We start from the raw sequence: 16,935 nt of genomic DNA, 5'->3' as shown, positions 1-16,935 counted from the left end.
GCCCAAGAGATTGTTTATTTTATGCATTTATGGCTTCTAAAAATTTACAATAATGCTAGAATATAAAATTTGCTAGAATTTAGTAAGAGTTTTATTTGTTTTGGATCTACAAAGGCTGTTCCCATTAAGAATATGATTTTATTTCGTTCCGCTTTCTTAAAATTTGTCTACAAAAATTGGCAAATGCATAAACAACCGCAGTCTATTTATCATCATTGTACATCGGTGCTTCAATAAACGTGTGTCTTTTGAACTGGCGTAAATTAATTAATTTAGTTGCGTGATTGAGTTATCGCTTTACCTCCCCTAAGCGAAGTAGATCCTACCACCATTCCTATTTTCCAACCCCAGCAATGAACATAAGAAGAGGTAGAAAAAGTGCTTGAGTTGAAAGGCGCATCTGAACTCGTATAACAAAAAAATTGACGCATAGTATGGTTAGCCACCCCTGATTTATTACGTAGACTGCATCTATGTGCATATGGACGCTTTATTAATTAAGCATTGAATATATGAACTTGTTTATTCGAACGCGCAAACGTTTCTGGGAGGCAAACTTACTATCACGCTGTCTGTTACTGTATCCCACGTAATGATAATACGTGGTTTTGTTAACTTTTCTTGCGTAAATGATCGTTGTGGTCTTAAACTTCGGGGTGATTCAGCAAAGTGTGCCACCTACATTATTTGTAAACTAATTGAATTGAAATGGAAAACATTTTGGGCATGATTTGAATTAAAAATCAATTGAGAATACCTCAGAAACTATTCCTTTCTTATCCCGTGTATTCTTATAGGTTTTTACTCGTGTGTTCAATCCTTCCTGCAATCAGAACATTAACCTTTCATATCCTTATACATCCATACCCTTCAATAGCTCCACTCGGAGCTATTTTAACCCTTAGCACTTGAGTGGCGCGACTCAGACTCGCCACTAAAGATATCATTATTCAAAATATTGTTTAGATTATTAAATATGTTCGTATCTAATCAGTTATTAAACATTTATGTATTGTATGAGGTTAAAGTGATCTTACTATTTTAAAATATTATCCTGATCGACAACAAGGTTCGAAGAACTTCAAGTAAAAGTAACGTAAACGTTGTACCATTAATTGGAAATCTTGAAAAACTAGAAAGAATAACGATTTTTCGAGATAAAAAAAATCTTGTTTGAAAATTACGTATAATTACTGCCACGAGAATTGTAAATTTTTTTATTGTAAACTTTTTTATTATAAATTGTGTGTATATGTATATTACGTTGTACTGCACATAACTAGACTGCAGATGTTTATACAGTTATGAATTTTTGTAGACAAATTTTTAAAAAGTGGTACCAAATAAAATTCTGTTTTCATTGGTAATAGCATTTTTAAATCCAAATTGAATAAAAATCGTACTAAATTCTGTTGAATTTAATACTCCATTTTTGAAAATTTTTGTAAGACATAACTGCATAAAGATCCGCAATCGACATACAACTTTATTATGTTCTGTTTGTTTAGTCTTTTCACTGTGATCTATTTCGCTTGCATAGTATATTAGAATCTAATTAAAAATAGAATTTTGTACTTGGTAACAGAAAGAGGAGGAGATTATAAATGTATGAGGATGTCCCATGAAGTGTCAATTTCACCTATTACCACAGAGCGTTCGATGATGATACACCGTGAAGATGATTACGTCGTTGACGAGGACAGTTTCGTAATGATTCGTGTCGTAAAGGATGACCAGATCGTATGACCGGTTTCTCCCGATTCATCTATAAACGAGGTTTTGAAATCGATTATTCTTCCGGTATCCCCCTCGACATCTCCACAAAGTATTCTTAGCAGCAGACACCGATTAAGAATTTAATGTTCTATCGGAAACTGAAAAAAAAATTAAACCGACTCCGAAAAAACGCACTGAAAAATGCACTAAAAAGTATGAAACAATTTCCATTTAATTTATGTGAATACACACGAACTGAAATACAATACAATCTTTTCGGAGGCGGCGCAAAATTGAAAATTTCTCGACACTGGAAATTACGAAAATCCTTCAATTCCTCTACATGCTTTCACATATTAATGTATCTTCTCTTCCCACCTACTGATTTCCAAGTTCACCATGTCCCAATGAAATCATAATCAGCAACATCTGTCATTTGGAAAATTTGCAATTTTGTGCCGCTCCCGAAAATATTGTATCGTATTTTAGTGCATTTTTACCAAATCGGTTTAATTTTTTTTATAACATTTTTTTATTTCACAATTTTTAATGGAACGAGCAGTATTAATCGATTAAAACTTGTATTTTATACATACTTGTATAATGTGTATAAAATAAAGTGTTTCAGCAATAAATTGTCGATTCTCGGGAAATTTAACACTAAAACTACCGAGCACTGAAAGCGATTAACACGTTTTAGCTGATAAAAATGACAAGGCTCTATTTATTTAGATTTCGTACAATTTTTATTGCAATATGCGCTTGGATAAAGAAAATCGAATGGTTTTCCGCATAAGCAACGTCATAATTTCAATAATTATCAAATTTAAAATGTAAGGCCGGTCAATTGATCGGCAATGGTAGGTTTAGTGTTAATGTTCTACTGGAAACTGAAAAATCGGTCAATTTTTATATTGTATACATACATATATGTATTGTTTGTTCGTTGGAATAATTCTTGAAAGTCTGAAATTGTAAAATGTGTTTTTTAACTTTTAAAATAAAGTTAATAGTAAATATTGGATACTTTCTAATAGAAATTATAAATAGATTGTGGATTTGTGTATAAGCATTTATAACAAAATTGAGTAGCTGAAATTCAAAATTGTTGGTGAATTTTAAAAATTAAAGATGTCAATGTATGATTTCTTCTCTATTAAAATCATTACGGGAAGAAATAACATTCAGTTTGGTATCTATTTCTTGCAATCGATACAGACAATTTTTATTTTGCATAAAGATCCGCAGTCTAATTATAAAGGAAGGAAAGATACTACGTTTATAGTTGTATATTATAGCCTGATTTCTAAGTATGCAAGTTCTAACTTTTGTACTGAACAAACATTTCATCGATAGTTTGAAATACAATCTCGTACAGGTAAGGTTAATTTTATAAGATGACTGAAACAGATAAAATCCCATAGAAGACCGAAAACTTCAATTTCGCCAGAGACCCAGAGACAGGTGTATAATGAAGGTCGACTCATCAACGATTCTGTCTCTAGTGTATCCAAGGAAGGTGAAAGGTGAATTTATTGTGGATCCGGGCAAATTTTGGCAGAAGGAGAACCACTATAAAATTGCAGGCAGCTTTGAGAAATCACATCAGTCTCCCAAACGTGACTAGCCGCACACATCCACTTTCAAAATGAAAACCGTATGTATCATATTACCGAGGATGATAATGTTTCCTATTTAATAGTGTTCCTACTATTAGCAGTGAATTTACTTTTTACAAATTCGAAATATTTTCATAAACACTTCTATCAGATAGATTATCAATTATAGATTATAGATTCGCATGTATCGTGTTCTCTATATTCTCTAAAACTGACTATAACTTATTTTATATTACCTAGCACCTACCTGTACAGAGTGTTTCAAAATTATATGTCGTGACGGCAATAACGTGATTCTGCACCTCTGGATCGGTGAAAATCTGTTACAAAAATGGACCTCAAAATTGACCTTAACATTGAATCCCATGGTCAATATTAAATTCTTTTTTATTTCATCGTATAGTAGTCATAGAACCATGTGCCTCATGTGAACCGTTCTCTTAGAAAACAACTTTAAAGTTTCGTAAACTATTTTATTTCATATGTCTACTGGGTGTCCCAAAATGGTATAAACGCGAAGGGGATGATTCTACATAAGAAAATATAGAACAAATTTTTTTCATTTGTCTCCTCCTTTTCGAGAAATTTGAGTTTGAAAATTCGATAAACACGCATGCTATTGAATAGGAATCGTCTGACGCGTCTGTTCATGACCGACTCATTCTACTTCTTAACAATGCTTGGCACGCGAATTTGACGGATTATTAGTCAATTTCCTAAAAAACGATGCGTCAAATGAAAAAATTTATTGTATTTTAAGACACCCTGTAGACATATGGAATAAAATAGTTGTCGAATCTTTAAAGTAGTTTTTTAAGAGAACGGTTGAATTGAGACCTGTAGTTCCTTGGAGACTTTCGTTCGTTGCGACAAGTACTATCGGATACAATAGAAAACAATTTTGATCTTGGGATTCAATGTTAATATCAATTTTGCGGTCCATTTTTGTAACAAATCTCCATCTATCTAGAGGTGCAGAATCACGCTATAGTGGTCGCATTATATAATTTTGAAACACTCTGTATGGTTGAAATCAAATAGCTGTGGCATATAATAGATATAATAATATTTCATTCTTTCTAGATCATTGTCTTCGCTGCCGTCATCGCCATTGCTCTGGCTGCCCCCGCCTTACAACAAGGACCGGAAATTGTACTCCTTAAAGAGACTCCATCTGACAATGTTGGTCTCGGCAACTACAATTATGGTTTCGAACTTTCCGATGGTTCATCGAAACAAGAAGTAGCAGAATTAGTTAATGGCGGCACCGACGGCCAATTCCTCAAGGTTCGTGGCAGCTACTCTTTCGTCGACCCTGCTACCAACGTTGCCTACACCGTCAATTATGTTGCTGACGAAAACGGATTCCACCCGGAGGGACAGCATCTTCCTCACGCTTAAATTTATTCAAAACACTATCGACTGATCTTACGAATAATGTGTCAACTGCCATACCGCAATATGTAATCATTCCCACCCCCATTGGAACAGATACTCAAGTTACTTTAACATCTGCTGTCGAAGACATTTGTATATAACGTTTATTCACCGGTATCGAATCTTGTACAATAATTTTGTTAATGTTGAATAAAGAGGCGTTAAAGAAGTGATTAGATATTTTTTGTCTTTATAAGAAAAAATGATTGAAACCGGATCGTTCATCTTTATTGAAAAGAAGAAGTAATAGATCTTGACGATCATAAACAAATCTAACAAACTGATTTTGTTTGTGACGTTTTACTCCAGTGCCCCACACGGGGGCAATTTGATTTTAAAGGGGGGCAATTCAATAATTTCCTAGCGATTTCTTCCTAAAACCTCGTTTAAGTTTCTTCAGTGAAAAGGGACTGGAAGGGTCCCAGTCAGGGTCCGATTACAAATCACATATATGTATGCAAAGAAGTTTAATTATAGGAAAAAAATATAGGATCGGGTATTAATCAATCATCTCCTACAATATGGTTTCTTTCTTGCTTCATAGTATATCTTTCATAATATATATGATATACCTTTTGTAATAAATTGATTTTCAAGATTATCTTGAAATTCCATCCACATTTGTTCACTACATATATACTTAAAATCTGTATAAGGAATTTGTATTTGTTCATTATATGGCGGGAATATTTGAATTGTTTGGACATAAGCACCATCTATATGTATAGAGACGATTTAGGTAAACATGTGTACAAACGGCTCCGCGCACTGACCAGATACTATTAAAGACTGCTAGCCTTATGGAAGATCGAGTCACTCGAATATTTCGGTGTTCTCTTACGCCCTCTATTGTAAGATATATTCTGACTGGAGTGAGAAACAGAAGGTCATCGACATGATCTCGTCGGTGCAGAAGGCTACTGAGGAGATTCTCGTCGGTGAGAAGGCATATATCGTCACAGAATCATATGTATACATATTGATCATCATGAATTGTTACATTCTGTACCGAGCAGATATTTCAGACGATGTTGGTTTCAATATTAAAAGCAAAACTCAAGGACAAAGAATTCCTAGAATTATATTATTGAATCATAATTTTTTAGGAAAATCAACCATTCCTATTTCAAATTTTATACGAGACACCTCAGTTTGTAATTTAAAAACATTAGAATTATTACCTTTCACTTTTTTATACATAAATGGTCCAAGAATCGATCTGGACAGAAATATTTTGAAAAGACTTTACTGTAAAAAATTAGATGGCAAGGTGTTCAAGGGAGTGTTTGTTCACATCGTTGGCAAAAGGAATTATTATAAACATTAAACAGCCAGAAATAATAAATTTATTTGTGAACTGTATTGAATAAATGAATGCGTGCGAATGTTCATGGTTTAAAAGTTATTCTCAATCTCGAGTTTTATTGTCTATTATTACGAATAATTTAGATGGCAAGGTGGTCAAGGGAGTGCTCCTTAACATCAGTAGCAAAAGGAATTGTTATAAACATTAAACAGCCAGAAATAATAAATTTATCTATGAATTGTATCGAATAAATTAATGAGAGCGAATATTATGGTTTAAAAGTTATTCCGTATCACGAATACTATTAGCCACTTTGACTAAAAAATTAGGTGGTCAGATAGCCAAGGGATTGCTTGTGGACATCGCTGTCAAATACAATTGTTATAAACATTAACCAGCTGGAAATAATAAATTTTTCAATAATTGTCACGGCGATCGACATCGATCGATATTCGGCGGAGTGGGGGGCGCCGCGCGAGCTCGGCAGATCGGCGAGAGCTCACCGGTGGTCATTTAGTCGGGGCGGGGGAAGCGGGGTGAGCGGACGTGCTGCGGGACCAGGAGCGCCAGGAGAACCGGAGGGACCAGAGGTGGACCAGAGGTCATCTGCAGTTACCCTGGCCTACCTTCAACTGTCAATTCAAGGAACAACGGTAAGTTTGTTTACTAATATTTTTCAAAACTTCTTTTGTCTTTTTAAACTCGTCCTTCATACTTTTGAAATTTTTATCGAGACTTTCAATGAAGACTATTGAGTCTTCTTCAAATTTATCAATTTTATTCTTTATAAAAATTACATTTTGAGCGTCCCACTCGTATGCAGGATTATAATTGCTCTTGTGAGCTGCTTCGTTGGTTGTTTTCGCACTCGTGTGCGGGTTATAGTTATTGTCTTAAGATAAGAGTACTTGTCCACGTCGTTGGCAAACGGAATTATTATAAACATTAATTATGTAGCTAGAATTAATAAATGTCTCATGGCATTATCTTCTATTTAATAAAAATCAATTTTGAATAAATTAATGCGTGCGAATGTTCATGGTTTAAAAGTTATTCTATATTTCGAGTTTTATTGTCTATTTTTACGAAAAATTTAGATGGCAAGGTGGTCAAGGGAGTGCTCGTTAACATCGTTAGAAAAAGGAATTGTTATAAACATTAAACAGCCAGATATAATAAATTTATCTGTGAATTGTATCGAATAAATTAATGAGTGCGAATGTTCATGGTTTAAAAGTTATTCTATATTTCGAGTTTTATTGTCTATTTTTACGAAAAATTTAGAAGGCAAGGTGGTCAAGGGAGTGCTCGTTAACGTCGTTAGAAAAAGGAATTGTTATAAACATTAAACAGCCAGATATAATAAATTTATCTGTGAATTGTATCGAATAAATTAATGCGTGCGAATGTTCATGGTTTAAAAGTTATTCTATATTTCGAGTTTTATTGTCTATTTTTACGAAAAATTTAGAAGGCAAGGTGGTCAAGGGAGTGCTCGTTAACATCGTTAGAAAAAGGAATTGTTATAAACATTAAACAGCCAGATATAATAAATTTATCTGTGAATTGTATCGAATAAATTAATGAGTGCGAATGTTCATGGTTTAAAAGTTATTCTATATTTCGAGTTTTATTGTCTATTTTTACGAAAAATTTAGAAGGCAAGGTGGTCAAGGGAGTGCTCGTTAACATCGTTAGAAAAAGGAATTGTTATAAACATTAAACAGCCAGATATAATAAATTTATCTGTGAATTGTATCGAATAAATTAATGCGTGCGAATGTTATGGTTTAAAAGTTATTACGTATCACGAAAAGTATTAGCCACTTTGACTAAAAAATTAGGTGGACAGATAGCCAAGGGATTGCTTCTGGGCATCGCTGTCAAATAGAATTGTTATAAACATTAACCAGCTGGAAATAATAAATTTTTCAATAATTGTCACGGCGATCGACATCGATCGATATTCGGCGGAGTGGGGGGCGCCGCGCGAGCTCGGCAGATCGGCGAGAGCTCACCGGTGGTCATTTAGTCGGGGCGGGGGAAGCGGGGTGAGCGGACGTGCTGCGGGACCAGGAGCGCCAGGAGAACCGGAGGGACCAGAGGTGGACCAGAGGTGGACTAGAGGTCATCTGCAGTTACCCTGGCCTACCTTCAACTGTCAATTCAAGGAACAACGGTAAGTTTGATTACTAATATTTTTCAAAACTTCTTTTGTCTTTTTAAACTCGTCCTTCATACTTTTGAAATTTTTATCGAGACTTTCAATGATGACTATTGAGTCTTCTTCAAATTTATCAATTTTATTCTTTATAAAAATTACATTTTGAGCGTCCCACTCGTATGCAGGATTATAATTGCTCTCATGAGCTGGTTCTCTGGTTGTATTCGCACTCATGTGCAGAATTATGATTGGTCTTCTGACTGTTGAATTGAATTTCCAATTGTTTGCATCGGAACTTTCACAAGTCCCGCTTCGAAACATTTTCATATCTTGTCTGAAATTGGTATTCCTCCGATCGGAGGTCCCCCAGGGGCTCACTCACGGATGGTGCCGTGAGTGAGTACGGGGTGTCGCGTCCCCGGGGTACCCGAATTGCCTATAGGCCGCACCCGTGTGCGGGGTTAGTTTGGCTCTCGTGAGCTGGTGTTAGGTTGGCTCTCGTGAGCTGGTTAGATTCGCACTCGTGTGCGGGGTTTGTTTGGCTCTCGTGAGCTGGTGTTAGGTTGGCTCTCGTGAGCTGGTTAGATTCGCACTCGTGTGCGGGGTTTGTTTGGCTCTCGTGAGCTGGTATTGGGTTGGCTCTCGTGAGCTGGTATTAGGTTGGCTCTCATGAGCTGGTTAGATTCGCACTCGTGTACGGGGTTTGTTTGGCTCTCGTGAGCTGGTATTAGGTTGGCTCTCGTGAGCTGGTTAGATTCGCACCCGTGTGCGGGGTTTGTTTGGCTCTCGTGAGCTGGTATTAGGTTGGCTCTTGTGAGCGGGTATTAGGTTTGCACTCGTGTGCAGGGTTATGTATTGTTATGTCTAACTATATTATTAGTCTGTTTCAGCTAGAATACACCAAGAAGAAGTCATACCAAGAAGAAAACATACCAAGAAGAGGACACACCAAGAAGAGGACACACCAAGAAGAGGACACACCAAGAAGAGGACGTTCCACGAAGTTGTAGTTTTATTCGCCGAGGGAGGTCCCCCAGGGGCTCACTCACGGCCGCATCCGTGAGTGAGTACGGGGAGTCGCGTCCCCGGGGTACCCGAATCGCCGATAGGCCGCACCCGAGTAAGTCGAGTAATTATTGTCTTAAATTCACGTTACTCGTTTTCTTGATTCCGACACAGCCTTCTGCTGTGTCGGACCTTGCTTGTATGTACCAGACCGGTTGGAGCCGGTATTCGGCGTCGATACATTGAGAGGGGTGGTTCATTGAGACCTGTTTACTCGTATTGCCATTCTCTCTGTTCGTAATCCTACCCACGTTACCTCAATGCATTGGGTTGTCTGGTGGCAGGTAGTTGGCAGAGAAATTCTCTGTTCGTCATCCTACCCACGTTACCTCAACGCAATGCGTTGCCTGGTGGCAGGTAGTTGGCAGAGAGATGGTATTACGTTTGAACACTTCTCACTGTCCATTTCTCTTGGTGAGGACACGTCGGGTATCGGCTCTGACCGGAGCTGCACTGCAAGCATTGTACGCGCCGCGTCACCTTCGAACCGGAGCCTTCTGCTCTGGTTCGCTTTAGTTTTTTTTCTTTTAAAGAATCAGAGCCTTCTGCCTGATTCGCCTTTGATCCCCCGTGGATCGGAGACTTCTTCTCCGATTCACACCTTTTGCTCCGCGATAATTGCTCGACTTGCGTGCGTAATTTAGTATAATTCCATCGACTTGCGTGCGTTAGTTATTAAGATTGTATATCGTCGTTTTAAATATGTCGAGTAATTATTGCCTTAAATTCACTTTGCTCGTTTGCTTGATTCCGACACAGCCTTCTGCTGTGTCGGACCTTGCTTGTATGTACCAGACCGGTTGGAGCCGGTATTCGGCGTCGATACATTGAGAGGGGTGGTTCATTGAGACCTGTTTACTCGTATTGCCATTCTCTCTGTTCGTAATCCTACCCACGTTACCTCAATGCATTGGGTTGTCTGGTGGCAGGTAGTTGGCAGAGAAATTCTCTGTTCGTCATCCTACCCACGTTACCTCAACGCAATGCGTTGCCTGGTGGCAGGTAGTTGACAGAGAGATGGTATTACGTTTGAACACTTCTCACTGTCCATTTCTCTTGGTGAGGACACGTCGGGTATCGGCTCTGACCGGAGCTGCACTGCAAGCATTGTACGCGCCGCGTCACCTTCGAACCGGAGCCTTCTGCTCTGGTTCGCTTTAGTTTTTTTTCTTTTAAAGAATCAGAGCCTTCTGCCTGATTCGCCTTTGATCCCCCGTGGATCGGAGACTTCTTCTCCGATTCACACCTTTTGCTCCGCGATAATTGCTCGACTTGCGTGCGTAATTTAGTATAATTCCATCGACTTGCGTGCGTTAGTTATTAAGATTGTATATCGTCGTTTTAAATATGTCGAGTAATTATTGCCTTAAATTCACTTTGCTCGTTTGCTTGATTCCGACACAGCCTTCTGCTGTGTCGGACCTTGCTTGTATGTACCAGACCGGTTGGAGCCGGTATTCGGCGTCGATACATTGAGAGGGGTGGTTCATTGAGACCTGTTTACTCGTATTGCCATTCTCTCTGTTCGTAATCCTACCCACGTTACCTCAATGCATTGGGTTGTCTGGTGGCAGGTAGTTGGCAGAGAAATTCTCTGTTCGTCATCCTGCCCACGTTACCTCAACGCAATGCGTTGCCTGGTGGCAGGTAGTTGGCAGAGAGATGGTATTACGTTTGAACACTTCTCACTGTCCATTTCTCTTGGTGAGGACACGTCGGGTATCGGCTCTGACCGGAGCTGCACTGCAAGCATTGTACGCGCCGCGTCACCTTCGAACCGGAGCCTTCTGCTCTGGTTCGCTTTAGTTTTTTTCTTTTAAAGAATCAGAGCCTTCTGCCTGATTCGCCTTTGATCCCCCGTGGATCGGAGACTTCTTCTCCGATTCACACCTTTTGCTCCACAATAATTGCTCGACTTGCGTGCGTTAGTTATTAAGATTATGTAGCGTTGTTGTAAGAAAGGGAGCCAGAAGGAATATTGCATTCGTTCTGACTCCCTTTCGGGTCTCTTGTGCAGCAACCTCCTCGTGGTGAGACCTGGGCAATCGGTATTATCCTTTATTTGTAAGAACTTTTAGTGTCTTATGAATAAAGGATAATATCGAGCTAATAGCTGCACATTTAATAAATATGTTGATTTTTCAATAAATTCTATTCCTATACCTATTGTCTTTCACAACATTTTGCAATTTTACCTTCCTTCAGATCAAAATATATGTATTATCCAAGCTGATTTGCCCCGGGCGTGAACAATGTCATATATCGTCTGGTTCTATTTAGATAAAGAGACGGGATAATATTTTGTCGGTGATAGTATTATAAGGCAATTACAGAATGGGTAAATACTATATCATTCTTCTTCTACTTGACGAGTATCTCGTCGTTGGTAGAACTTTTAGCGATGTGGTATTTCAGATCACTGTAAGTTCCACGTTATCCCCGCGCCCGTCGCGCCCGGTTACCGGTCCCGCTGAATAGCACAGCTGGCAGTCTCTCGCAGTCTCTCGTCTGTGCTCCGCGTAATTGTCGTGTCGTGTTTGACACGTTGAAAACCCGTACAGTATACAGAGTACCGTATGTACATTTGAACTATTATGATGTGAACAGTTTTTACGTTTGTTTTCACGAAATTCGTTGACTGAACTACCGAATCTAACCGCTTGATATTATAAAGATCCTGACAATGTCTCTCGTAAACGTTGACATGATTTTCAGTAACGTAATTATTTAATACATTTTTTCTAAACACTACGTGTCGTTTGAGGTTAGGGTCGGCCAGGGGGTTCCTGCGATATGACTGAATAACTATAAATTTAAATATGCCGAAATTTCGAATGCTTCCGCGGACATCACGGATTGTAGCATTATGTTCCGCCGCGAATTTTATAAACGCGGCGGATCGAGTTATAATGCCTATTGCGATCGTTACAATGACCGAAGAGTATAAATGGAGTTTATATTGGCAAGGTTGGATACTTTCTGCTTTTGCCTTTGGTTATTTTACTAGTCAGGTACAATGGATTATTCAATATCTATATTATACATATATTAGAGACTATAGACGTTAGGATATCATTACTAGTTACCATATGTAATGCTTGTTTAAAATATTTTTTTTTAAATCAGATTATTGGTGCAAATACAGCGAGTCGTTTCGGATGCAAAACGGTACTAATGTTTGCAGTTTTATTATGGTCTATTAGTACAATTATAACTCCGTTTCTGGTACAGTCAGTTCCATTACTCATTATATGTAGAGTGATCCTAGGGTTGGGAGAGGGTTTAGGTAAAGTATCATAAAACATATGATTTCAGTATTTCATATTAACCCCTTGCCCTATGAATTAAGTCACGATGGCACGGACCACAATCAACAATCACAGTTGAACCAAGAGCCCTGACCCGTGTTGTTTACATTTTGATCCGATCGAAGTACCACGACTCAGGCTCATATTTCTTATTTTTAACCCAAATTCTTTACCAAGTCTCTCACACGATATTGTAGGCAAAGGGGTTGATATACATGTGTCACAAGGTGATTCTATGTGGAAAAATAAGTCCAAAACATCTTAATTTTTGAGGAAATAAAACATAAGAATGTTTACTATCGATTAGATGCATAGAGTATAATCAACACGAGACTGTTCAACCCGCAAAAATACATGAAAAATGTAGAATAAATCTACTTGATGTGAACACATGCATGTAAAATGCATGCTTGTTAAGAGAATATGTTCGAGCTTAGTCTTCTTGAGAACAAGATCCAAAATATAAAATTTCATTCTACATTTTTTTACATATCTTTACAAGTAGAATGATATCCCGTCAAATAAATCATTTATATGTAAATACATACATATACAACTAAATAGTTAGGGCTTAGACAAATGTACAATAGGGAGATTTTACCCTAATAAATTTTACCCTACATTTTCAACTTATTCTTTTATGTAGCGTCACCTGACTTCATTTTATACCATGATTTGCAATATGCCTTGTATTTAACACTATATTGCTTTTAGGTCTACCAGTTATTTTCCACTTGTTTGCTCATACTGTTCCTGTAGAGGAACGGTCTCGTGCATTTGGGTATCATGTGGCTGCTGGTTCAGTTGGACAAGTAGTTGCATCTATTGTAGGTGCAACATTTATGTATAACTTAAGGGCATAGGCTCTCGTTTCCAGGATTGCAAAGGTGCGGCGTGTGCTTCTCATTTCTCAATAATGCTAAGATGGGTTTTACAATAGTCAAAATATCAATCTAGGCCACAATCGCCTTCAAAAGTCCTATTTTTACGTTTACGAGGTAATTTGCATTATTCGGTAGCGTTATTTGTATTATTTGGAAGCATAATAAAGAGGAAGCATCAATCTTCAAATCAGTGGTGGATTCAGTCATGAAAATATTTTTAATATGTCTATAGAGACGTTTCGATAGATACCTTCTTTCCTAAAATAGTGTCTCCGGTTTCCTAGTCGCTGATCGTGCAATATTATCTTGAATAAAATGAACGATGCTGCCGAATAATGCAAATTATGCTTCGTAAACGTAAAAATAGGACTTTTGAGGGCGAATGCAGCCTAGATTGATCTCTTATCTAGCGCTTTTGACTACTGAACAAACTCCATCTTTGCATTACTGAAAAATGAGAAGGCGCATCCTGCAACCTTACAATCCTAGAGACGAGTCTACCCCCTTAATATTACTTTGCGGGTTCGTTTAAGTGATTTCAATTAAGAAACTTTTTTCAGTTATGCCCACGTGTAGCATGGGAAACTGGATTTTATTTATTCGGAGGAATTGGAATTGTGTGGACACTTTTGTGGTTATTACTTTATCAAGAGACAAACTCTCAGGATGAAATTCCTTTATTTGTACCCAAGGTAGAGTTATACCTTATTCTATCGAAAATAGAAAGTGAAATGAACTTGAATCTCATCAAAATTTGATTGACTTTAAGGTGACGCAGAATAGGAGTTTGCGATGGATTGAATTTATCTCTCATTGGCCTTTGTGGGCATTGTACATAGCACATTTTGCAATGAATTGGAGTAATTATATAATAATGCAATGGTTGCCGACTTACTTGGCAAGAAATTTGTCTGCTAATAAAGAAAGTATTAGTTTGACAGCTCTTCCATATATTGTGAATTCTCTTGTTGGAATCGGTAGGTGTCATCAACTAATGAGGAAACGATGCATAAAAATGTGTCCAGATCTAAGAATCTTATCTACTATATTTTGTGCATCATCACCTTTTCCGTTAATATCGATTATACGAATGATTAAAATGTATCTATTTACAGTTGCTGGTCATAGTGCCGATAATCTCATACAGAAGAGGTGGACTGTTTTGTCTGTAAGAAGATTAATGACAAATATAGGTTTAATAGGGCCTGGTGCATTTTTAATAGCATTTTGTGCCGTGGATAACGTACTTTTTGCAGTAATGTTAGTATTAAAATTCATTCTAAGAGTTGTACAGCATAGAAAATTTGTATCACGCGTTATAACTTTTTGTTTATTGTAGCTTTGTTTCAATATCCATGGGACTTTGTGCGTGTAATGCTGCTGGCCATCTTAGTAATCATGCAGATGTGGCACCAAATCATGCAGGAATCACATTTGCAGTTTCTAATACTATCGTATGTTCCAGTTGTTCTTTATTTCATAAAAACACTGCGATGACAGTTGAGAAAAACTTTATCCTAGGGCTTCTTGTACTGACTTAAGGGAGTAAACCCGTTTTTCCAGGATTGCAAGAGTACGGGATGCGCTTTCTCATTTCTCGATAATGCATGCGATGGGGTTTTTCAGTAGTGGCAAAAGCGCTAGATAAAACATCAATCTAGGCTGCGATCGCCCTCAAACGTCCTATTTCTACATTGACGAGGCGTAATTTGCATTATTCGGAAGCATACAGCTGCGCATGTAAAATGCAAAACCCCATCTTTGCATTATCAAGAAATGAGAAGGCGCATACCGCACCCTTGCAATCCTGGAAATACGAGTCTACCCTCGTAACATGTCCAAGTAAAATGTCATATTCGTATATTGAAAGTACGTAACTGTAACTTCAAGATTTTCATTGCAAAGTCCATATCAGATGGTGTTCCTTCGCAATGTTAACCTTTGCACTCGGAGCTATTTTAACTCGAAAATGAAACATTTCTTCCGACCTAGAATATTTCCATTTCCTAGGATTTCTGAAATTTTATGGACATGAAATTGATATACAATACCTAAATGTTTGGTAATTGATTAGATACCGACATATTTAATAATGTAAACAATATTTTGAATAATGGTACAGCAGCCTTTAGTGGCGCCTCTCAGAGTCACCATTCGAGTGCTAAAGGTTAATTTAATTTTGGAAATGTTAAAGATGACAGGAGATGGATTCTTTGAACTGTCATCGTGGTGTTCCTTTCCCAACCGATGCTGCAATATAAAAAACAAATTAATGTTGACTTTTAGGCGACAATACCGGGTATTTTATGTGGACCATTAACGGCTGAACTAGTGACAGCTTCGCATGGTCGTTGGATGCCAGTTTTTGTATTGGCAGCGGCAATCAATTTCACAGGAGCCATCATATACCAAAGTCATAGTTCTGCACTTCCTGTATTGTGATATGCTCCATTGGAAAACAAACTCACAAGTGTTTATCGTCGAAGTCAACGAAATTATACAGTCGATAAAAACTTGCCACGAAAATGTACCTTCAGATCGTGTTCGTTGCACACGATTTTTTTAAAACAAATTTCTATCGTGAATACAGGGCACTAGTATGGCACTTTTGTACATCACGCATCGTTTAGCTGAAAACATATCAAAATACAAGGCATGTACACTGTAAGCAAGTTTCGTACTGTTGTCATTCAGTAAGCACTCGTCTTGACGTTAAAGAAGTTTGAAGTGGGATTTCCTATGCAACCAGTCGCACGCGTCAACATGTACATATATGCGATCGCCGTTTGCGGCGAGACACAGCGCTGCGTGCGAGTGATTGTTTAATTAAGCGTGAAGAACGTGAGTTTGTTGTGTTATTGTTTATTAAACGAAAAGGTCGAAATGAACCAAAACTTGTTAGTACTAAGTTATCACTTTCATTGTTTAATAACATTGTGTATTCTAAGTGGAACACAAATGTATTATCATCCATGTGTAGCACAACGTCTAGCCGCAAATAGCGCCTGTATCCAGTGGCTTAGGAAATCTCGCCTTTATTCGTTACGAATAGTGCCATAGTTTTATGCACATGGAGGAATTGGTGATAATTATTTACTTTAGGACAGATCTCCTCGATTTTATTAACCAATGAAATATGTTATTAAGGACATCATTCTGAACAACTTATTCCTATACGCGTTACCGCCGCTTGGCATTTGTTTCCGTATTATTCACGAAAAACTTAGATTCTGTTGTTGTCAAACTTCGATTTATGATCGGTAGTACACATCGTATTTATCATGTAAGTTAATATTTTTATATTTTACAGAAAAATGTAATCATCGCCGTCGTTCTACAACTTCTTCCCATCATTTTGGTAAAGAAATTATTCCGCGATCATAAAAGTTGTTTGAAGTTCCCGTTGAAATATTTCTTAACTCTTCATTGTTCACTG

The 16,935-nt window shown here is 37.6% G+C and overlaps 2 protein-coding genes across 2 annotated transcripts; both read left to right on the top strand.

Annotated features, from left to right (window-relative positions):
• Positions 1-3,326: 3,326 nt before the first annotated feature.
• Cpr13 (cuticular protein 13) lies at positions 3,327-6,149 on the top strand. The gene is made up of 2 exons (XM_076447806.1): positions 3,327-3,373; positions 4,419-6,149. Exons 1-2 carry the CDS (start codon positions 3,365-3,367, stop codon positions 4,734-4,736), a joined length of 327 nt encoding a protein of 108 aa, XP_076303921.1. The 5' UTR covers positions 3,327-3,364; the 3' UTR covers positions 4,737-6,149.
• Positions 6,150-11,799: 5,650 nt separating this feature from the next.
• On the top strand, positions 11,800-16,648 carry LOC143207417 (uncharacterized). Its single transcript, XM_076420861.1, has 8 exons — positions 11,800-12,318; positions 12,434-12,593; positions 13,330-13,442; positions 14,060-14,191; positions 14,269-14,476; positions 14,615-14,759; positions 14,839-14,953; positions 15,786-16,648. The coding sequence occupies exons 1-8, from the start codon at positions 12,127-12,129 to the stop codon at positions 15,939-15,941; spliced, it is 1,221 nt and encodes a 406-aa protein (XP_076276976.1). The 5' UTR covers positions 11,800-12,126; the 3' UTR covers positions 15,942-16,648.
• Positions 16,649-16,935: the final 287 nt, after the last annotated feature.

Source organism: Lasioglossum baleicum, chromosome 3 (assembly GCF_051020765.1).
Source record: "Lasioglossum baleicum chromosome 3, iyLasBale1, whole genome shotgun sequence".
Classification (NCBI taxonomy): Eukaryota; Metazoa; Arthropoda; class Insecta; order Hymenoptera; family Halictidae; genus Lasioglossum; species Lasioglossum baleicum.
This window is presented reverse-complemented; position numbering and strand designations above follow the sequence as displayed.

What these genes read in the sequence shown, in the direction of transcription:
- LOC143207417 (XM_076420861.1), top strand. Translation starts at nt 12,127, where the DNA reads ATGCCGAAATTTCGAATGCTTCCGCGGACATCACGGATTGTAGCATTA. An exon ending in AGGGTTGGGAGAGGGTTTAG is followed by an intron (nt 12,594 to 13,329) that starts GTAAAGTATCAT and finishes TATTGCTTTTAG; the next exon opens with GTCTACCAGTTATTTTCCAC. An exon ending in GACAAGTAGTTGCATCTATT is followed by an intron (nt 13,443 to 14,059) that starts GTAGGTGCAACA and finishes AACTTTTTTCAG; the next exon opens with TTATGCCCACGTGTAGCATG.